This window comes from Pelophylax lessonae (assembly GCF_965119305.1).
Source record: "Pelophylax lessonae genome assembly, chromosome: 1".
NCBI lineage: Eukaryota > Metazoa > Chordata > Amphibia > Anura > Ranidae > Pelophylax > Pelophylax lessonae.
The window spans coordinates 524,029,110-524,052,962 of record NC_138768.1 but is presented as its reverse complement, the minus strand read 5'-3'; the positions used below and the strand labels follow the sequence as shown (position 1 = coordinate 524,052,962).

General features: G+C 41.4%; 1 protein-coding gene across 1 annotated transcript in view; it reads right to left on the bottom strand.

The window, feature by feature from the left end:
- FRAS1 (Fraser extracellular matrix complex subunit 1) overlaps positions 1-23,853 on the bottom strand; it is an 843,167-nt gene that overhangs the window by 165,019 nt on the left and 654,295 nt on the right. Inside the window, exons 39-45 of the mRNA XM_082266873.1 lie at positions 22,155-22,306; positions 11,779-11,956; positions 10,335-10,467; positions 7,699-7,889; positions 4,719-4,872; positions 2,211-2,474; positions 814-1,002 (exon numbers count right to left, since the gene is read on the bottom strand). Of these exons, the coding sequence (XP_082122999.1) occupies positions 814-1,002; positions 2,211-2,474; positions 4,719-4,872; positions 7,699-7,889; positions 10,335-10,467; positions 11,779-11,956; positions 22,155-22,306 (1,261 nt within the window). The remainder of the gene's footprint in view (positions 1-813; positions 1,003-2,210; positions 2,475-4,718; positions 4,873-7,698; positions 7,890-10,334; positions 10,468-11,778; positions 11,957-22,154; positions 22,307-23,853) is intronic.

The window sequence follows — 23,853 nt, the reverse complement described above, 5'->3', positions numbered from 1 at the left end:
AAAAAAAAGTTTTCATTGGTAAAAGCCGTTTTAAAGGGGATTACATAGATCTATGTATTCCAACCTATTAAAAATGGGTGGAACTCCGCTTTAAGAGTTATCACAGTTTGAAAATGTTAAAGTGGTTCTAAAGGCAAAAGATTTTTTTTTTAACCTAATGCAGTCTCTGCAGTAAGGTAAAAAAACCTTTCAAGGGCATCTCCCCCTAGCCCCCTCTTCAACTTTTACCTGAGTTAATTCTTGATCCAGTGCTGTTCTCCCCTCTCTCACAGGCTTGGATGAGAACACCGGAAGCCATTGGCTCTTGCTGCTGTCAGTCAAATCCTGTGAGCAGAGACCAAGGGGTGGGTCCGAGCCACAATATGTGTGTCTTTAGACGCACACAGCCTGGCTTGGGATAGTGCCCACACGTCTGCCCCATAGCAAGAGGTTTGCTATGGGGGCAGATAGTGAAGGAGAGGAGAGGGCAGCACTGGCAGAGGAACCCAGAGAGGGGGTTCAGGACCACTCTGTGCAAAACCATCGCACAGAGCAGGTAGTTATGACAAGTTTGTTATTTTAAATTACAAAATGATAACCTTTACAAACACTTTGAGTCTTTGTGCTGTCCTTTCTTAGGCTGCCTTCCTAGAATCTAGATAAATAGTGTAACTGTGGTAAACCTTGTCATGTGCCTTGGTAACCTACAATTTTTTTACTATAATTACGCCAACATATCTTAGCCCACACATTTTCCTTACTCCATCATTGCACATTTAAAATCTTTAATAATTTAATATAAAATGTGTTACTATATATTTAATTATTTATCACCTTTATTAATATCTGACTGAGTAAAGCTGGTGATTGGTCCCTTTACAGAAATGGGAAGCAGATTACTGTTCTTTGATATCAGCAGTTGTCCCACAGCAGGGTCTTTCTTGATATCATATTGCAGTTTTTCATCATCTGAATCTATGTCAGTTCCTTTTAAATTCTTCTCAGTTATGGTAGCTGTAGAACCTTGACAGAAAAACATAAAAAGTAGTTTATTGAGTTGCCTGGCTATGCTTATGCAACAAACAATCCCATTATTTGGATAATTAAGTAAATAGCTATATTTTTTACACTTAAGACTGAATGTATTTCTACAGCAAAGTATTTTGGGTATCTTAAAGGATAAGTTCACCTTTGGAACAGGTTACCCTAAATATGGGTGGAACATGCAACATGGTGCAGCTCTCCTCCCGGAACCTTACTCTCCTCCTGCACTGTGACAGCGGATGGGGGATCTTCTCCTGACACCTGCTGTCAGAATTTAAAAACAGCGTGGGTGTGCAAAGCTCCGCCCACATAGCCACGTCATTAATTCACAGAGTTCTGTGAATGAATTAATTACGGATTATTGAATTATAATGAATTATAATCGAAGTACCATCGGCTGCCGCGGCTGATGGCTTGTAGTTCTTAATAAACTGTGAGGGTGCTGGTGAGCGATCTCGTAGTCCATTGATTCCTCCTGCCATTGAATAACTGCCTGCCTGTATTGGAGGTAGTCTGCAGGATCCGAGCATCTTACAGGCTGCAGAGTAAAAATATAATAAATGCACATTTTTACCTGCAAAAAGATGTGCATTTATTATTATTTTTAAAAGAAAAGGGGAATTTAGCCTTTAAATATCCTTAATAATATGCTACAGAGGTAAATATAACACATAGTGACCCTGACAGACATTGATAGACATTACCTGACTGATGTTAGGATTCACAGACTAGAGCAAATTGAGACACATCATGGCAGAGTGTGTAATGGTATTGTGACACCTAAACATGTTGTGTATATAAATATTTTATAGGTAAAGCAAAAGGCATACAGGGTGTGTATGATAATATCACCCTTATATTACACTTGTACAAAACATACAACACAACATAAAAAAACATGTCAAACTTTAAAAAGTTGGGATGAATGGTAGGGTCAGTAAATATAATGTAGATAGATAGTTAATCGTCCAAATTACAAAATAAAGTATAAATATATACAACTGATATAAAGGACATATTGGGATATAATTGCTATATTGTTATGGAGTCCAGGGCCTCAAGATCATTTTTTAACACAACATTTAACTAAAATGTATTGGATTTACTGTACCTCCCCAAATAAAGTCAGACACTATTCTGTAGATTTTGTTGTTTATATACAGTATCTGAAAAAAAAGTTGAGATACCTGCGGAGATCTGCAGGCCTCTGTTTACTGCCATCTTCGGGGATGCCTTCCTCTGTGGCTCAATATTAAACTGCAGTCTTCCACTCTCAGTGTAGCGACCATCTGAGAGAGAGAACCTAAATTCATCTGAATGTGTAGTTCCACCCTCAGGTATATATACAATCAATTCATCCAGCACATCCTGGTAAGTAAAGTAGGAGCCTTGAGGCAGGATACGGCCATTATCCAGTGGTTCCGAGTAGAACTGTCTCCTCCTTAAGTTCCCTATAGCAGTGTGCAACACAGAAACAGTTATTTTCATGGTATTTATACTAAACAGTAAGAAAACTAGTTTGATTGAAGCAAAAAAAAAAAATAAAAACATAACTGATATGTAGATATTTTAATAATGCTATTAATTTATCAAAAGAAAAAGGTTATACCCTTTTAACAGTCAGGTTTATTTTCATTTCAGTTTCAGATCTCTTTACTGGATTTTTTTTTTTTGCCTTTTGTTACTGCTAATTAATTACAGGTCAGTTTTTCATCCTTCCAGACATGTGCATAGGTGTATTACATCACTAATAATGTTACCTGCTATGTTTAATCACTTTTTATTATTTAAAAAAAAAATGACTGTAAATAGCACAGATATCCAGAAGCATTTACAAAGAAGGTGTTACATAGAAAAGCACAAAGATGGATATAAAATATTACCAGAAAGTAAAGTTAACATGTAAAATTAACTTATGTTGGTTCCCCAACATTCAGTATTTAAGTAATAGACAGGAGGGCATGGTACAAAGGAGAGAACCCCTCAAGGAATCACAATCTCAGATGTATGGAACCACTCAAGCATGTCGTTTATATTTCACTAAAGAGAATAGAAAAAGAGAAAAAAAGGAAGAGAGACCAGAGCAAAAAAGCAGGAAAGGGAGATGGGAGATAATATTCCTCCCAAAGAAAGACTCAGAAATAAGAGGAAAAGAGTATCTGAAATGAGAACAAAGCTATCCATGTAATTTTAAATGCTTTAGATTTGCCATTTTCCCAAGACATTACATTACATATGCCATCCAGTTAACAGGTGTACTCCACCAATAGAGAGATGTTTGGTTTGGGCCCCTCCTCCTTGCCAAGTGCCCCCATAGCAAGCCACTTGCTGTAGGGGCACTCGTGCGTGCTCAGCCCCTCGTACGTGCTCAGTCCTGCCCCTGCCTCACTGGCTGTGATTGACAGCAACGGGAACCAATGGCTCCTGCATCTCAGCCAATCAGGAGCGAGAGACCCGGGAGAGCCTCGGGTCTCGTACACGTTGCTGGATCGAGATGAGGCTTAGGTAAGTATTAGGGGGGGCTGAGGGGGAAGCTGCACACTAAAGTTTTTTCACCTTTATGCATAGAATGCATGAAGATAAAAAGCCTTCAGCCTTTACAACGACTTCAATTCTAGGTTTTTTTTTAGACTCCATACAAAAATCACTTTTGAATTTGTTAATATGAGAGATAAAGCCCATGGGGGGGAAGGAACATGGTTCATCTTAAAGATATATAGTAATTTAGGTAGAAAATCCTATTTAATGATGGTAATTCAGCTAAAACAGGAAAAGTTAGGTCCTTTGCAAGATTGCAAGCAGGAACAGAGTGCTCACAGGAGATTGTACATCGAATCTGCTAGGCTAGATAGATGGGTAGGGTTCTGAATCCCGAGATATTTCATGGATATGTGTTATTATTTGAAAAGAAAAGTTAGTTTGAACCCACGATATATCCCATCAGATAGTTTTACAATTTTAGATTTTAAAGAAACATGGCCTATTGTTGGCCCCCGGAGGATTGGTTTAAGAGATGCTGTGCTTAATTCACTAAGATACAAACTTTATTTGGAATAATGTACAATGAGTACTAAAAATAAGGGTCACATTGCTTAAAGTAGAACCAAAGGCAATTTTTGTTTTTAGTTTTGGATAGGGTGGAGGTCTAACCCTTGTCAATTTTTTTTTTCTTTTGCCATCTATGTCCCATTGTGGAGATTCTTCTTCTCTTTCTGCATCATATCCATATCAGGAAAGAAAGAGGAAATCCATCCAAAGTGAGGAAATCCCTGGTTATCATCAGGGTCACCAGAACTTCCTGTTCAGATGACAACCCAAATTTAGGAATTTCTTTTACTCTCAGTGATAATGGTAAACAGTACAAATAAAAAGGTTGTATCTCCCTAAAAGGGGCAGACAGAAATAACAACCTGACAGGTGTTCTAATCCCTCTGCACACTATCCAAAACTTTGAAAAGGTTTGTCTTTAGTTATACTTTAAATTAATGAACGTTTTAACAAATGGCATCTATTACAGCTTAGTGAATTAAGCCTACTTATCATTGTGTCACAAATAAGAACTTTGCTGTTCTACAGCCAACCATCAAATTCCAACCTGAATAAATAATACAAGAAAAGTTTTAAAATACTAGTTAAAGTGTAAAAGTCAGCAGTAACAGTATGCAGCATAAACATTATTATGGCTCCAGGCTTACCATATAGTGGTGTTTTAGTCACATGGAAAATCAGCTCATTATCTGGTGTATCTATGTCCTGAACACTTAAGCAAGTGTTCCTTATAACAGCTCCTGCATTATCCTGAACACTTACAGGCAGTAAAAATATCTGTGGAGGTTCATCATTGTTGCCCTAAAATACAAACAAATGCAAAGTGAAAGGAAAAACACTGTTATATTCCATTACACACTGTAAATCCACTATTAATATTACATTCCTAAATAAAAGTTAAAATCAAAATGTATCAGTCAATTATATACAGTATTTCAGGAAGTCATCTTAAAAAGTCTCATTATGAATAATTATAACAATTATACTAGTGCAAAAGTTATCACACTGCTCCAACACTACTGTGACTATTTGTTGCTAATCAGTTGCCAGTGCATGCTAGGAATTTCTGCAATGATCAGCAGAAATTTCAAAACCCCAGTGAACTACTCTATGCCAGTGTATACCAATTATGATGGTCACAGACAGCTGAACTGCCTTACTCCAGCAGCTGCTGATAATGTACAATAAACCCTGTGAATAGTAATACAATTGTAAGCATCTGTGTCCTTTAAAGGTTGGCTCGGGTTGGAGCAGAATTACTCACAGGTCCCTAGTGCTTGTTCACACCAACCCACTGCATGAGGAGGCAGTGCAATGCGTTGTTTCTGGGCATCACACTGTTTATTTAAGTGTTACAAATGACACTTCATTAAAGTTCATTGACAATAGGTGTGGTGAGTTATGCTGCAGAAAAATGCAGCATTTGTTTTTTTTTTTTATCCACCCCACATCACCACTGTGTTGTGCATTAGTCACATAGAAAACAATTGTTTCCTATGTGACTTAGTGCTCAGCTGTGTTGTTCTCGCGCAGAAAAGTGCAGGTCACCACATATAGTGCAAACACACCCCTATATATTTTGTTTCCAATGATTTTTATTGTAATTTTAAAGCAGTATACAAAGATATAAATTTGAACATTTGTCATAAAAAAATTAGCAATATCAAAATGGAATTGTACTGATAACAACTGCTGGATTTCAAGGAAAAATGTCCATAAACAATATTATATAGCAATAGGTATCCAATGTTATTACACTAAGTTGATGATCACCAACAGCATTCATGTATCATAGTTGTAAAATAAATGTCAACTAAGACCAATCTCCTTGATCCATACCAAACTATCCTGCTCAAATATATATGCAATACCCAAAGAAGTATGATAGAAAAAAGAAAAATAGAAAAAGGAATAGAAAGAGAGAAAACATTAAAACAGATTCTGTCCCCCTAGACCTGTCCCCCACTGCTGATGCAGCTCGACACTCAGGGAGCCTGAAGATATGCTACCCATGGATTCCATACTTTCTCAAACCTGGTTTGACTATCATTACGAACACTGGTCAATTTTTCGTTAATCATGATCCAGGATATTTTATGTTTGATCATCACAATATTTAGTACCGGTGATTTCCATGAAAGCGCTATGATTATTTTAGCTGCTTGGAGAATAAAGTAAATGAGGGTACGTAAATTTCTGGGGATTTCCCCCCGATAGGTCGGCAAACAGTCGTGGCAGCTCTGGGAACATTCTGCCCCGTCACCAAATGGATCAAGTTTAACATCCTGATCCAGAAGCGCCTGACCTTCAGACAGGACAACCAGACATGGTACATATCATCCTCCTGTCCACATCTTCTAAAGCACAGGGACGAGGTACCAGGATACAGCGTCGCTAATCTTGACGGAACCAGATACCAGCAGGACATCACTTTATAATTTGCTTCCACCAAGGAGGTGTTAAGTATACCTCTGTGCACCATAGTAGACCATTTTGTCCACTCTTCTTCCTCAAATGTTTCCCCCAGGTCTGATTCCCATGCCGTCTGGTATGAAGGTTTGTCACCTTGTTTATTAAATAAGGCATATAATTCCGCATATAATTACCCACGTAAGCATCTGTTCGCAAAAAAAGAGTCCCAGTGGTTATATCAACCTGAGCTTTTGTTAGTGTTCGCAGGAAATTAGTAATTTGGTATAGGCGATACGTCTTCTTAGGGGGCATCTTTACCGTTTTCCCTAAAGTAACTGTGTGGTTTTATCCCCTTGACCTTTGTCAATCCACCAAGTAAATTGACAAGGCTGTCGACCTGGGGGAAAATTAGGGTTATTAAAGAGAGGGGCCACTGGCGAGTGAGGGTATAGTTTACATGCTACGTCCCAGAGCCGTAAGGAGTGGGACAAAGATGGGTACATGACTGCTTTCCGTTCTTTCGGGTGTAGCCATAGCATGAGATCCAATGGAAAAGCTGGACAAGCCTGAACCCCTTATATATTTTATGAACTCTGGAGGTAATTTCACTAAGCTTTCAGGTATTATGCATGCTAAGCCAGTAAATCTTATTCTAGCTGCATCCTCTGAAAAGTAAAACTGTTTAAAAACCCTTGCCAGAGGGTGAAATCCTAGCAAAATGCCTGTGGCAAGTGGGCAAACCTAGGAATTAAAAAGCAGAGGTCTCGCTGATGCATATGGTATTTATAAGGATCGTTAAACATCTGGTGGTATTTATCCAAGACTGAAATATCAGGTTTGACTAGGTAGTCCTTTTAAAATTCATATTGGTCTACTTGATGACAAATGTATGTGCTTTATTTACTTATTTGTAAGGGGTGACTATATAAGGAATCACATAGCTGTAACAGTGCTGCAAAAGCTCTCCTAGCCTCTTGCTTACTTAACTGCTTTCAAGAGTTTGAATCGGATTCCCTACGCTGTTTCACTTATGTCCATGCTAGCAGGAATGGAGCTGTACACAGACTAAATAAATATGCATTTAATGTGCTGTTCTGTGTAAGTGACTTCTACATTAACGTACACTATAGTATTTGCTATGTTTAATTGAGATTTTTATGTGACTTTACAACAGACTGCAATGAACATTTTCACAAATAGCAGTATCACACCAACCTCTATAGTAATGGTGACATTGTGAACCTCAGATTGGCTGCTTCCATCTGTCATAAAGAAGCTAAAGTAGTCAACAGTTGGCTCCACACTGTCATGAACACTTTGCACATAATATACATAGTTTTCTATGATATCCTGAATTGGAAAGGAAGAGTCTGAGCCAATCTGACCACCCAGAGACGTTCGACCACCTGTTAAAGAGATTGCACAGACACTTCAGGAAAACTGTTAACTTACAGCAATTTTTTCAAAACTTAACTCTACACACTTAAAGTGGTTGTAAACCTCAGACATGAAATATGAACAAAGCATATCCCTCTGTAGTAAGTGTCATTTTTATCTGCTGCTTTGTTCCTTGGCTGTCAGCATGAATCACTCCTGACAAGTTTTCCTGGCACCAATAGAAAACAGGGGAGGAATCTCCAGCTGATTGACAGCCTCAGCTGTGTTCCTGTGTGCTGTGAGAAGGGGTGTGTCCATTCCCTCCAATCAGCTCTCAGGACTCTTCTCACTGAGCTCTACAGAGTATGACTTCAGCTCTCCACCCCCTTTTTTCTAACAGCTCAGAAAACTTTATCAATTCTCAACTTTGAATAGCTGTAGAAAACAGAAGACTGCAGATAAACAGGTACAACGTATGTGGGAGAACTTGTTTTATCTCTGTGTATCACCTGAGGGCAGTCACTTTACTGGGTATACGTAAAGATTTACAACCCCTATAATGTGCATACAGGGGAATTATTTTAGCTGTCAAAGACAGAAACATATAAGTCCCTAACTTCCACTACAATAACACAGCCTATTCAAAATTCAAGAACACTCCCCTAGTCTGCTGATTGGAAAATGAAGAATGGCAGAAGATAGAGGTCATCCCTTTGTCCACTCTGCTTCTTTCTTTTTTCTCTCTCTTCCCTTTTTCTTTGCATATTCCCTGTAAGCACAGCCACATGCATCACAGCCCAACTGACTACGAAAGCTTGCACCCCCTCTGGAAATCTATTGTAAATTGCCATTATTTATTTATGTATGTCTTCTATTCAATGAATGCCATTAAATGCTGAAATTGCCTTGGGTCCCAAATAGGTTTGTGTGCATTCATCTTTACTGTATAGTTTTCAGCATGAAAGGACAAAGCAGTCATAGTTCAATACCTTAGAATCATATCTGAAAATGACTATATACCAACTAAACAGACTTACTGCATATTCTGTGGCTGACTTCGCTGTCACAGGCAACTGGTGTTATTATTGATTGGAACAGATACTATATTGGACTTTCTAAGTCAAGGGGGACGATATGCATCACAGTTTGTTAAAAAGAGGAAAGATTAAAGAGGAACTTTAGTCAGAAAACGAAGTCCTGCTAGATTACTTCATGCTGACCCCTTTTGCAGGTATAGCTATGTAAAATATTACAAATAAGTCTATATACTGTTTAAAATCCAGTAATACACTGTTTTACCCTGCTCTGCACATGCTCAGTTGCTCTCCAATTTTGGCATAGTGACCAAAATCAGAGCCACTAGAGGCTGATCTGCTGATGGCCTAAAGATTTACAGCTACTCAGGGGCTCTGGGCTTCAGCAAAATAGCAACCTCCAGCAATAAGAAACAGGAGGAATTCTAGGGCAATTTACAGCACACACTAATTATGGTAGCATAACGATTAAATGTGGAATGTATGTTCCGTGCTAAAGAACATTATTTTTCATCAAGCTGTTATTGGTAAAGTTTCACTTTAAAGTAAAGCTGGCCATACATGGATCAAAATTTGGCTGATTCAATAGGAACTGACTGAATTTCGATGCATCTATGGCCGTTCCTGTTCATGAGAAATGAATCTATAGATTGACTTCTCATGAGCAGTTCTGCTGAAAAATTTACTGACCAGCGTATTCTGACAGCAGGGGGTCACTGTCTATTCACAGGCAGGGAGCAGTGAGGTGACTAGGCTAAAATGCTTAACTGCAGCAAAGAACTGTCAGGTCAGTAAGGCAAAAAAAAGGTGTTTTTAAATAGCCTTGCAAACTTTAAAAAACATTTCTTTCTGTGTATGTGTGCGCTATTATATTGTTCAACAGGTCAGTAAGGCAGTGATGTCTGACAAGGATGTGTAAATCTCAGGTTTGACGGGACAAAATAAACAAGTCCTTTGACAGGTAAATTAGCTCCTAAATACGTACCAATGTGTTCTTAGCCATTTGCGCAGTGTTCCGCTGTACAAAATGTATCTTTGTATTCCAACCCTTCTCTCAGTAGTAGTATGCAGTTTTACATAGAGGCAAGGCTGATTCTACAGTGAGTTTACCAATGCAGCATACAGATCTCTCTACCATAAAATATATTTATCTGTACTCAGCTCATTCTCAAAGCTAGCACATGTCACAAGAGGAATATGTTGCCTCAGGGTTTTCTAGAACAATCTTTCATAGAAGTTATGCTTTTTTTTTACTATACTGCTACACCATGAAGAATATGTACACACCAGCTTAATATTGAGGTAGTGATGTACAAATAAAGTTAAGGATTATCCTTAGGCACTTTCATAAAGGAAACATGGGGTAGGTCTATACTGATAGAAATAAAATATACATCTCCATCTGGTTTCAGTCCTTACAGAATGGGGAAAAAATATTACCGTTTTTGATGTTCTCAAGATAGCCAAACTTTGGCCCGGTGACTATATGTATCCTGAGTCGAGGTCCTAAAGTTTCAGTGTCTAGGGGCAACAAGTCACGTGATGACAGAGAAATTCGCCCTCCTTCTTCCACCTGCACATTACATCAGATACAGTCACTTTAATGAAAAATAGATGAACATGCTTTCACAGCTTTAGATATCACAACATAAGAATAAGACATTTACCAAGATGTGAGAGGTGAAATGAAAGGTGGCTTTTAATTATATGAGCCATCCTGCATGTAAAATAAGGCTAGGGAAAAGCCTCAGCTATGGATCATCAGTCAAAGAGAATGAAGTATAATCTTGTCAAATAGTATTACCAGCACAGAATAATTTACAGGCGAAATGAAGTAGAGACAACATTCTATCAAGCTAAAACAGAAGATCTGAGGTCCTTGTTAAGGGAATGTAGATACATTTTTAGATATACATTTATAAGAGATCAGCACGGTATATTATTTTTATTTAATGCATATTAATGTTTTAAAAAAACCTTGTTTCAATATACAAACCAAATGTGCTCATTATATATGCAGCCTCTGCTTTCAACTTTGCAGTGCTGGTTATGCTTTACTGCTCCTCTTCATAAAGCAAGACCATAAGTCTGCTGACTTATGGAATACAATGACACCCTTAAATGACTGATATCTTGAGACTGATTTACTAAAGGAGTTGAGAATCTTCACATAATAAATTGTGTTAAAACTTACGGGCCAGTTATACTGGTTCATAATTGTTAACAATTTTCCTATAATAGCAATCACCCAAAAATACTGCTTCTTTAAAAGGAAATAGAACTGTCTCTTCTTCATAGTATGGCCATAAAGAGCAGTTTAACATGCTTGAAAGCCCTCCAGTGTGCCACAAAGGGAGCCAAATCTGCACTATAAAAATAACATTGGCCAAGTCAGTGAGAAAGATTGCAAAGACTTCCTCTGTGTTGGACACGTATTTCTGTGGTCACCTTTACCATCCAGAATCTGTGCTTTACTTTAGACACTATGGGAACTATTTATAAATCATTTGCTGTGTGAATCTCTCGAGTATTCACACAGCCATCACAAATAATTGCCATAATGTATTTATTTCCTATATTCGTCAGCTTCATCTAGTGGCCATAATGTGGTATTTTCATAATATACCTCAATCAGGAAAATACTGTGTTATGGGCACTATATGGAGTTGATGAACATAAGAAACAAACATATTAGATGCTTTATGGCAATTGAGGCATTCACACAGTTTTTTTTTTATTTATAAACACACACCTTTGCCTCTGACCATGAAAAATGTCATAGTGAAAAATCTTTCCCAAGAACTGCCATGGTAACTGCCCCCCGTTTCAGAGTAGGTAAAGTCTGCAGTATTAAGAACTTTTTATAACTTTATCATATGCATACCTTCAGGGCACTAATGGAAATCTGCTCTCTAGAGCTAATGATAGGAAGACTTCTTTCAACAGCTGTAATAATAACTGTAAAAATCTGATTGTCCAGACGGTCGTTGTCCGCATTGTAGACAGTGAAATGGAAGAAATCAGTAAGTGCCTGGTCATCTGTTTCTGATATTGTAGAATACCTAGATCAGATAGAGTGAAACAATGTTAATGGAGATCAAGGACCTTTTAAGACAGGGAAACTTTTCATCTAAATGTTATGCATTACCTCTATTTCTAACAAAATAATTTTATTTTGGGAGCTGTAATGATATGGTACAGGACACTTTTTGCAACAATAAAGTAAGTATGCAGTCCTAGGGAGAATAATGGGCTAATTAGATTAGGGGTTAAGGTAAGGTTAAAGTGGTTGTAAACCTCTGACATGAAATATGAACAAAGCATATCCCTCTATAGTGTGTACTTGTCTCAGTTCAGAGCACCAAGTGTCATTTCTGTCTGCTGCCTCATTCCTTTCCTATCTACATGAGTCACTTCTGATAAGTTTTCCTGACACCAAGAGATATGAAGGTGACAAGGGAAGGACCTTCAGCACACAGCCTGTGATTGACAGCCTCATTTCTGTGCCTGTGTGCAGGAGGTGGGGGAGGGGGGTGTCTCTTTTCTTCAATCATCTCTCACTGAGCTCTGCAGTGTGTAACTTCAGCTTCCAGCCCCCTACGTTCTGAAAACTGAGACAAACTGTAAAAATTCTGGATTTTGAATGGCTGTAGAGAAGTGAAGACTGCAGATAAACAGGTACAACCTATGTAGAATGATTTGTTTCATCTCGTCTCAGGCCAGTGACTTCACTGGGTATGTGTAAGGGTTTACAACAACTTTAAACTGGTCTCAAACATTTATGAGGTAAGTGGGGTCAAATTGACGTTCGTTTTCGACTGCAGTATGAGAAAATTGGAAGGAGCAGGACAGAATTTTTTCTAGAATGGATTCATTTCTAACAGTGAATGTGGTTTTAGGGAAATTACATTAACCACTTTACCTCCAGAAGATTTACCCCTCTTCATGACTAGGCCACTTTTTTTGATACAGCACTGCGTTACTTTAACTGACAATTGCGCGAGCATGCAATGCTGCACCCAAATCAAATTTATGTCATTTTTTCCCACAAATATTGCTTTCTTTTGGTGGTTTTCGATCACCACTGCGATTTTTATTTTTTGGGCTATAAACAAAGAAAGACCGACAAATTTGAGAAAAAAAAAACAATATTTCTGCTACATATTTTTGGTTAACAATATCCCAATAAGCATAAATTGATTGGTTTACACAAACGTTATAGTGTCTACAAACTGCGATATATATATAGCGGCGGTCAACATCTTGTAGCGGGACTGCCATATTACAGCAATTGAATACTAACTGACACTTTTGACACTTCACAGGAACCAGTGACACTAGTGATCAGTGCTAATATGCACTGCCACTGTACTAATGACACTGGCTGCGAAGGGGTAAACATATAGGGCAATCAAAGGGTTAACTGTGTGCCTAGCCAGTATTTTTGTGTACTATATGTGCTGCTTTTACTAGGGGAGGAGATTAATTTTATTCCCTGCTTAGCAGGGACACCGAAAACCATCACTTTTCCCCTGTCAGAATGGAGATCTGCCTTGCTTACATAGGCAGATCTCTGTTCTGTGCGTTTTACACATGATTGGTGGGTGCCGGCGGACATCCAGTGCCCAGCACCTGCAGATCACCTTCTGCTGTAATTAATAACAGCAATAGCGGACCACCGGTGGAAGTGAAGAATCACGTGTATATATATAGGTAATTCTACACAGGAGAGTCGCCCTGTAGCAGTAAATCTGCTATGGGGGTGAATGGCAAGTGGTTAATTCCAAAAGTGATTGTTAAAATCAAAGGAAATTTTGATTAATTTTCGAATGACAAGTCATCAAATGTACTGATGAGAATTTTTTTATGATTGTTTATATGAAAATTCTAGTACAGTATATGGCTAGATTAGCAGTGCTGAAGGGCAGCAGGCATTTTATGACGCCAGAGCACCTTAAGTTTTGGCATTTGATGGCAGAATAGAAAGCTGATTGATGGCTGGATGCTGCTCAAGTGTAGAGATCCTGTGTGGGGAAAGCATCGATCTACCAGCAGTGGGCAGCCAGCAATTCGTATTACAGAGATGTGGTTCTGATGGGGTGACAAAGAAAGGGGCTGCTCTCCTCTTTAAGCTGCTTAAGTGTGCTGCCAGAGATATATGAAGCAGGGACTTTATTGTGGCAGCTGTATGCAGACAAAATTTAGAGCTTGGGTTGCTTCTGTGATGGAGATCTGGGAGCACGTTGCGGTATTGCAGAGCAAGTAGAGGGGCGCCTTGCAACCTCCACTTCTCAATTCAAGCTTTTTTTTTTCATTTTGGATAGGACAAGGGAGGGTTATAACCCCTTTCAGATTTTTTGTTTTACATCTGTGTCCTATTGAGGAGATTTCCCTTCACTTCCTGTCCCAAAGCCATGCACGAAGTAAGAGTAAATCCCTGCAAATTAAGGGAATTCCTCTGGGAACCCCAAGTCCCCATTGGAAGATTTCCCCTCTATTACGTTTCTGGGAACAACTCAAAATGTGGGATTTTCTTTTACTTTCACTTTCAATGATAATGGTAAGCAGCACAAATAGAGAGGATGAATCTCCCTAACAGGAGCACAAACAGCAAAAAAAAGGACAGGTGTTATAATCTCTCCCCACTGTATCCAAAACTAAAAAAAATAAAAAATTGCCAGAAAAAAATGCCAAAACAGTTATACTTTAAAGTTTAAGCCCCCGTTCACACTGGTGCAACTTGTCATGTGATTTGACAGTTCCAAATTGGGTGACAAGTAGCAACCCAGTGCCGACAATGTAACCATTTATACCACTGCGACTTATGTAGCAGCAATTATGAAAAAGGTTCCTGCACTACTTTTTACTGATTTCATTGTGACTTAAATAGACTTCTGGTAAATTAGGTCGCATCTGCAATGAAATTGGAAGTGCAAATCGCACTGATTTGTGGCTTTGAAATCATGCTAAAGTAGCGTGATTTCAAAGCTGCTTTGATGTAAACCAGTGCATAAGGTCAATTCGCACCAGATGCCGCTTTTCCAATGCACCCCCAACATACAGACAAGGTAAAATACCTTGCTTTCTGCATGCATGCAATGCAAAGCAATGTTGCTGTGGTCAATACATCTATACTGAAATGTCATTTAAAATTTTAATAAAGTTCTTTGAACAAAAAATGTAGTGCCGAAGCACCAGAATCGCTGTGGCCCCCAGTACACACCAGCTGCAGAATGTTCAGGGCTGGCATGCAAAGATGGTTAAGTGTAGGGCTATGTTAGGATTAGGGGTCAGGGCATTTGGGGGAAAAACACAATTTTTAATATTTCCTTCCCAGTAAATATAAAAATAAAATGCAAAAGAGAGGAAAAAAGCATCAGGCAAAAACTATAAACAAACAAGAAAATGATGAAATGTCTTTTAACAGTGGGTGCTATTTTATTTTCGGTTACACTCTAAAGATTCAAAAATATTTTGCCATAATGCAGGGCCTATAACAGGAAAATAATTGGATTTTTGTCTTACCGTAAAATCCTTTTCTCTGATGTTCATTTGACGGACACAGTTCCAAAATCTTCTTGACTATTGGGTTATGCTGCCCCCTACAGGAATAGGACACTAGGCAGGAAAAAGCTTTACCATGTCTATGGGGCAGTCCCAGGGGGTATACTCCTACTTCCTGCTATAGTCATTCAGTTTAGTTGCAAGCAGTCCTAGAAGAAAAATAACCAAACTTAATAGAGGGGTGGGTGCTGTGTCCATCAATGAAAATCAGAGAAAAGGATTTTACCGTAAGACAAAAATCCAATTTTCTCTTTTGTTCATTGACAGACAAAGCTCCAGAATCTTCTTGACCATTGGGATGTCCCAAAGCAGAGTTAAACATGAGAGGTGGGAAAAAACACAGCAGAAAAAATTCCCAAAAGGCTAAACCTAGCCAACCAGGTAACATGGAGCTCAACCAGGAACAACTGGAGCTCACCTGAAAAAAACATACACCCTCAAAGAGGACTAGTCCTCTCAAACAGAAGTCTGCAAAACCTTGCGCCCAAAAGCAGCATCCGCAGATGCCAGCACATCCAATGTATAACATTTTTTTAAAGTGTGCACAGACGACTAGGTGGCTGTCTTGCAAACCTGCATCAATGAGGCCTGATGGCGGAAGGCCCAGGAGGCACTACGCGCCCTTGTAGAATGTGCCTTAAAAGGGAAAGGAGGAACCTAATCCTTGCTTGAATAGGACTGCACTACCATCTGTCTGATCCATCTGGAAATGGTCACAGCAAACGTGGCCAACCCCTTGCGAGGTCCATCCGTAAGGACAGAAAGTTAGTCAGATTTCCTAATTGACTCAGTTACTGCCAAGTACACCCTGATCGCCTGTCACACATCCAGAGAGTGCAAGGCAATCTCCCTAGGATGTTTAGGCTTAGGACACAGGAAAGGCAACATAATGTCTTCATTCAGATGGAAACTAGAAACAATTTTAGGAAAGAAAGACTGACAAGGGCGAAGCACCACTTTATCTCTGTGAGACACAAGGTAAGGTGAATGACAAGACAAAGCCGCCAGCTCTGACACCCTGCATGCAGAAGTAATAGCCATCAAGAAGGCTACCTCCTGGGACAATGTAAGCAGAGGAATCTCACGAATATCTTTGAAAGACGGTTACTGGAGAACCGACAGCACCAGATTGAGATCACACAGAGGCAACGGAGACCGTACTGGGGGGAGCCAAGTGGCGAACCCCCTGAATAAAGGTATGAACCAAAGAAAAGGATGGTAAAAGACAGTGACTAGGGCCAGGCGCTGCTCAATACCTCATTGGAGGAATGCCAAAATCCAAGGCACCGAAAGGGAATGAGGATGACCTCAAAGAGACTCACACCATGCAATGTACTTTTTCCAAGCGCAGTAGTAAATCTTCCTAGAGGTAGATTTTCTAGCCTTTAACAGAGTGGGAATCACTGATTCAGACAATCCCCTATCCTTTAGCACCTGGCTTTCAACAGCCAAGCCATTAAAGCCAGCGGCTGTAAAGCAGGATGAAAGATTGGCCCTTAAACCAATAGATCTTCTCCAAGAGGAAGTCTCCAAAAAGCAGCAGCAATCAGCCATACCAGATCACATTTCCAAGACCAGTGAAGGCAGTCTGGAGCCATTAAAATGACCGGAATACCTTCTGCCTTGATCCTGCGCAGGTGGCTTGGCAGAAGCTTGAGAGGGGAGAAGGCGTAATCAGAAAATACTGACCCCAGGAAGCCACTAGCGCGTCTGTTGTGTCGGCTACAGGATCCTGAGACCGTTCCTCTGTACCTTACTGTTAAGACAAGAGGCCAACAGGCCCACCTCGGGAATACTCCACCGGAGACACAACTGAAGAACACCTTCGGATGAAGTAACCATTGCCCCTGGTCCAACTCCTTTTGACTCAGGTAATCTGCCAATTTCCCCTTCCTGGAAAGTGTACAGCACAGAGGGCTGGAACGAATGTTCTGTCCACCTTAGAATGCCGGCTACTTCCCAAACTGCCAGGACATTTATTATGCCCCTTTGGTGATTGACATAGGCCACAGCCGAGGCATTGGCAGATTGAATTCGCCTAAGACGATTGTCCAAAGATCCAGACAAAGTCTGAACACTCGAAGTTCCAGTACATTGATCGGAAGTCTGGGCTCCTCCAGAATCCAGACCCCCTTAACACAATCTGTGCTAGAACGCCTCCCCACCTGGACAGGCTGGCATTCTGGATGACCACCAGACAGTATAAAGGAAGGAAAGAACAGCCCTGTCGACGTGCCAGAGAACAAAGCCACCAATGCAGGGATCCTCTTGTACCCCAGCTCAACGGGATTAGGTTGTCTAGAGACTGTGGACCTTGTCCCATTTGACAGAAATCCTTTTTCAGAGATCTTGAATGGAACTGTGCAACAGAACTGCCTCAAATGTGGAAACTGTCAGGCCCACGCATGTAGGTCTAGAAAGATGACCGTCTGCTGAACAACAGCAGCAGAATTGCATCCTACATTTTCTGAAGTTTGTCCAGAGGCAAGACACTCTGGCAGAGGTCGAGACCAGAGACAGGCCCAGACAGTCCAACTTGGTGGACAGAACCAGAACAGACTTCTGAAAATCAGAATCCCACCAGACTTCAGAGTTTGCGGAATAATTTCCCCTTAGTCCATCGGAACTGTCGGGGACACTGTTCGCAGAAGATCATCCAGGTACCCCAGTACCGCGATCCGCTGCTGATCCAACAAGGCCAGCACCTTGGCCAAATCTGTTGTGAAGGCCCGAAAAGCAGAAGTGGAGCCAAGAGTTAATGCCACAAACTGATAATGCTCCTTGCCAATGGCAAAACAGAGGAAACGCTTATGACCGGCGTATATCGGAATATTAAGGTAAGCATCCATGATATGGATAGAAGCGAGAAGATCCCCCTGATAAAGGGATGCCACTACCGTACAAATAGATTCCACGTGGAACTTCTGTACCCGCACAAAGCGGTGAAAGCCCTGAGGTCCAGGATTGGACGTACCTTGCCTACCTTCCTGGGGACTGTCAACAGGTTAAATAAAACCCCTGAAATCATTCAAAGTCGCAACCGGGATAATCACCCCTTGCAGTAATAAGTCTTGCACTGCCCCAAGAGACCCCGTAAGTGGTCTGGGGACAAAGCAGGTCGAGGGGAAACAACATTTCCGGAAGATAAGACAGAAACTCGATCTTGTAGCCGGAACAAAAGACATTGTGGACCCTTTGTCCTATAATAGGGAGGTCCACGGACTTGGGGACAGTGGTCCACACACCCCCCACCCCAGATATGGGTGAGGGCGCCCCTTCATGCTAAGGGAGCCTATCCACAGGTCTAGAGAACCCGCTCATGGCTAGCCAAACAAGGTCCTCTTGAGACCTCCGGTAGAGGCCCAGAAGGGCCGTTTGTCTTGAGATCCTAAGAGATGACAAACAGATGTCTTATGAGCCGAGGAGAATGGGTCATGTCTATGACGGGGCTCCTTGTCTTTGTTGCCTGTCGAAGGAATTCTACCCCCCGGAGAAATCCATTTAGGGCTGCTCTAAACAGGAGATCCCCACAAAGGCATATCAGAGAAGGCCTTCTAAGAAGTCTGGTCAGCAGACCAGCATTTCAGCCAAAACAACACGCCGAAAGACCAAGGGAGCCACAGCGAAAGGGGATCACAGGAAAAAAACAATTGTAGCACCTGGACCAGCCAGTCCACCAGCTCAGCAAAGGCAGGGAAAATTACTCCCCCTCCATGTTCCGGTGTAAAAGTTTAGCCCACTCGTTAGAGTTTGCGACACCAGGGCAATAGTAAATACCGGCCTAAGTTCCGAACCAGCTACAATGAACATATGGAGGGCCGGAGCCTTCACCCTCCTATCAGCCGGAGCTGTAAAAGGTGAGGGCTCAACAACTGGGTGTAAGGTAGATTTAGGCAACCTGGAAACCGGCGAGTCCATTATAGATCTTTTTGTCCATTATAGATGGGACTGGCCACTTGCAAGCAGGGAACCCTCTGAAGGACATCCAGACTGTTTTAGCCTACGAATGAACCACCTACTGGACCCTGTGAAAAAAATAAAATGGGGTAGCCCCCCCGAGCCCCTCCATAGAGGCCCGCATGAAAATGAATGGCCCCCTAAAAGGGGCCGCCCGCCATGACACGGACATGCAGGCAAGGTACCCAGATGGTCCGCAGCGCTAAAAGGGCAATCATGGTGGCATTGCTGTCATCAAAAAGGTGACCACCCCCACAGTGCCCCCCCTTCCAAGGAGGGCACCAAGTTGGCCGCATGGCCTAGTAGGCTGTAAGCCACGGCCTAAATTTTGGTGGAGACCAAGCCGCACAGATCCCATCCAAGGGAAGGCGGGTGGCTACAGGACACTCACAGGGCCCCCCCCCCCACGGTGGCACCCACTCGGCCGTGGCCTAGTAGGCCGCGATCTGCGGCCTAAATTTCTGTGGGTGCCCCGCCACCTGGATACAAAGCCTGCCGGTGCCGACCGCCCAGGAACAAAAGGGGAGAGTGCGGATGCCCAAACAGAGGGCAATGGCTTCAGCCACCCTCACTGGGGCCACTCAAACAGCGTTTGGCTGGTAGGCCACAAAGCCGACATTTTTGTACGGGCCCGGCCATGTGCGGCGCGGACCTGCGGATGTGAACCCATCTGCTCCCTCAGCCCAACACAACAGCCTGGAGCCCTTAGGACCCCCCTGCCCAGGTAACTAACTCCCAGGAAGATGAAGGACCCTGTTGTAACCCCCGGTGTGCGCCCGGAGAGAACAGGTTAGCAGCAACCCCAAAGTAAGCCCCCCTTCAGTACATGGCAGAGCCAGCTCACAACCTCCAGGGAGGGGGTGGGGGGTACGGAAGACTCACGGTGACCCTAGAGGGGCTGGGGAGAAGGAGGGGAACCCGGGGGTCCCACTGCCCCAGGGAGGGGCCCACGTCCACCCCAAAACCTGAAAGGGGAAGAGGGGACAACTACTTACCATACCGTGGAACCAGGTGGGCACCGCTCCGGACAGAACACCTCTCCACCAGAATGGGGGTGCTGTCGGCCAGGAGGAACGCTGAGACTCAGGCTGCGACCAGGTCATATGGGTCCTCGCGAGACATTTAACTTGCAGGCCAGCCCCCGTCATGTTGGGCTATGCTGCGACCGACCTGGCGCGGAGCTGAGGCCTGCACATGCTTGCTGGCCAGACTGGAGAGACCTTAAGAATCTAGAATATCCAGCCCGTCGCTCAGTCCTGCAGGTAATTGTAGTTCTTACAGGAACAAAAAATAATAAAAGAGGAAAAAAATAAATTTAAAAAGGACAATATGCTAGGACCAGAGATCCCAGCAAGGAACTAGGTTCTTACTCCTGACTAGGCAGAAAAAAAACTGAATGCCTATACTAGGAAGTGGGAGTATACCCCCTCGGACTGCCCCATAGGCGTGGTAAAGCTTTTTCCTACCTAGTGTCCTACTCCTGTAGGGGGCAGCATAACCCAATGTCAAGAAGATTCTGAAGCTGTGTCGGTCAATAAATGAAAGAGAAAAGGGGTTTGTGTATAAAAAAATTTGCTTTGCAAATTTCTCATCACAAATAATACCTGTAATGTGTGTAATATATGTGTGAAGTCAGTTTCCATTTGTTGTCTAATATTCGATCCTAAGAGAAAATAGCCTATGTAGAATATTCAACCAAAAAAGGTAAAGAACATTTTACCAATATAGAAAAATTGCCTAACACTATAGGCTAAGAATATTCAACCAAAAGGGGAAACCGGCCATATAAGTGGGTGTTCAGCATTCATGTGGCCAAAAGCAACAAATATAAACTAACATTACACAAATATTACAGACATTAAGGGTATCATCGTGACTTTTGCCTGAATGCTGATACATTTGCAAAATACATTTTTTATACATAGACCTCCAAGTCTTTCTAAGACAACTCCAAGGTCATTGTCCAACTGCTTTTACTGTAACTTAAAGTGACACTAAACTCTAATTTTGACTCAAAAAAAACTTAAAAAAAAAACAAAAAACTTTTATGTGCTCTTAGCCTCCTCCAAATCTCCAAAGTCCTTTAATTTGCTGCTGTGATCTGATTTCCTGTTACATTCTCTATTATTCAACTGTATGTAGAAATGTAGAAATTAGCCACCCTCTCTCGCTTGCTTCCAAGATGGATAATAGATTATTGGAATATGGACTATGGGATGTGTAGTATGCATAGGGCAGTGCATGTGTCCACAAATAATGCGTACTACTTGTTTCAAACAAACATAAGTGAGGGGGAATGTTCACATTAATACAAACTTAAAATACATATACTATATTTGAACTGGTTTACCTGCCACAACATTTGCAACTCTGTCCAGGTAACGTGCAGACAAGTCAGGTGACATAGATTTTTCTTGGTTCAGTTTTCCAGATTTGTGTGTCACCTGGCTTTTCCTTGCACATGGAATCAGCACCATTATATTTCTCTTTGTCTGTCCAATAACCAGACACATGATTCAAGAAGTTTCAAACATGAACCTGACTGGCTGTGTAGTGTGGTATGAATGTGTGAATTATTAGACTGAAGAGAATTACTGTACAAATCTTTTGGCAGGAGAAACAATTCACATATATGTATTAAAAAGTTGATTTAATTATCTGCCTAGTGTTACACTTCAGCTGAGCTGAACTACAGAATTGAATTATGCGCATGCATTGTCTGTGTAATACACAGCTTACTTGATCTTTCTGTTGTTGATATCCTCCATGGTAAAAAAGGAGAACTCCGAGAGCTCCTCTGCTGCTTGTCCTGACTTGGCCTTTGTAAGAACACCGTACATTGGAAGAGAAATCAACTGGATTCGGATTTTGGAATCATGAGAGTTTTTATCCTGTTTGGAAAAAAAAACAACTTCCATTTCACTGTGTTTTCATTAAACAAAAGTTTTAAAATACTTACTGGCTCTTCCCAAATGAACTGTTTGCTACAAATATTTCTGGTATACCAGCCATTCTTTGTATTTGCGGCCCCATTCCTACCATGAGCTTTTTGTAGTTCAAAGCCTCAAAACACTTATCAAAAATATCATGGTTTTCAATTGCGTTTGTGCGTAGTGTCACCTGAAGCTTGAAAAAGTATGAGTTTCTTTTGAGCTACAGCAGTGGTTTTCAACTTATGAGCTAAAGAGTGCCTCATACTGTATGTGGCCCGTGACATCACCAAAGGGCTGCACATAATGTTCAATACATGTAATGCTTGAGAGGACTGTCAGAAACTGCAGACTTAAAAGTGAAAATGAGAGTCAGAAAATGTGGACGACATGCTACATTTTTGGCTGGGGATATGCTGCACTACAGACTGCTGAGGTGCAAGGGCTGCACATCATATACCAAAGGGCCGCATGCAACCTTTGGACTGCAGGTTGGGCACTAGGGAGCTACAGGCTTCAAGTTATAAGCATTTTTGGCTCCATATAGACTTAAACTGGGTTGCCAAAAAATGCTCATATTGCTTAATGTTTCTTTTCTCTAGTAACTAGCTTTCCCAATAATAAGGCTAAAAAAAATAAATAAAATGCTCAAGCCTCCCACAGACACTCACAACAATGCCTGTACAACTGCCGGGAAAAAAAAGCCAAAAAATGGAAAATGAAAATGATCAAAGATGCTCAGCTGAACAGCAAATTCAGCCTTAGAGCCAAGTGGTAAAGCAATCCTATCGAAGAGCATGGGAAGTCTACTTCCAAGTTTGACAATATCATGCTTTTTGTACTTGGGTTTAAATAAGTTTACAGGTTGCAGTTATCCAAAGTCCTAAATAAGTCACCATTTAATTCAACAATTTAGCCTGAACATGAGATTGTGAAAATACACACAAAAAAAAACAACACATAACAATCAGTGGATTAAGGCCTCACACACACGGATGTAAAGCAGCTCCTGTGTGCTGATACAATCCTGTGTGCTACATACAATTCCTGATACTTTCCATCACCTGGGAAGCCACGCGTGCCACGGAAAGCCGCCAATACAAATAAATGGCTGTACGTAGCGATGTCTGGGGAAACGTAATTGTTTTTGCATTGGCGTTTACCTGAGCATGCATGCACATGGGGTGTTTTGCACTGGGGGGGGGGGGGGGAGTGCTGTAAGTCATCAATGTTTACCTGAGCACAGGAACATACAGCCTTTCACTTGTATTGGTAGCCTCAGCCTAGACTCCATCCAGGCCACACCCCTGGTATGATTTGACATTTGTATCAGGAGCCTGTTGGAAAAATCTCAACCAAACAGCGCCTGCATCCAATCAGATGCAGATCCAATCAAAGCACTGGCGGCTGTCAGAATACAATAGCCTAGGAGGGCAGATTCAGCTGTTAAAATCAATCAGATGCAGATCCAATAAAGGCACCGGCGGCTTTCAGAACCCACCCGGGCT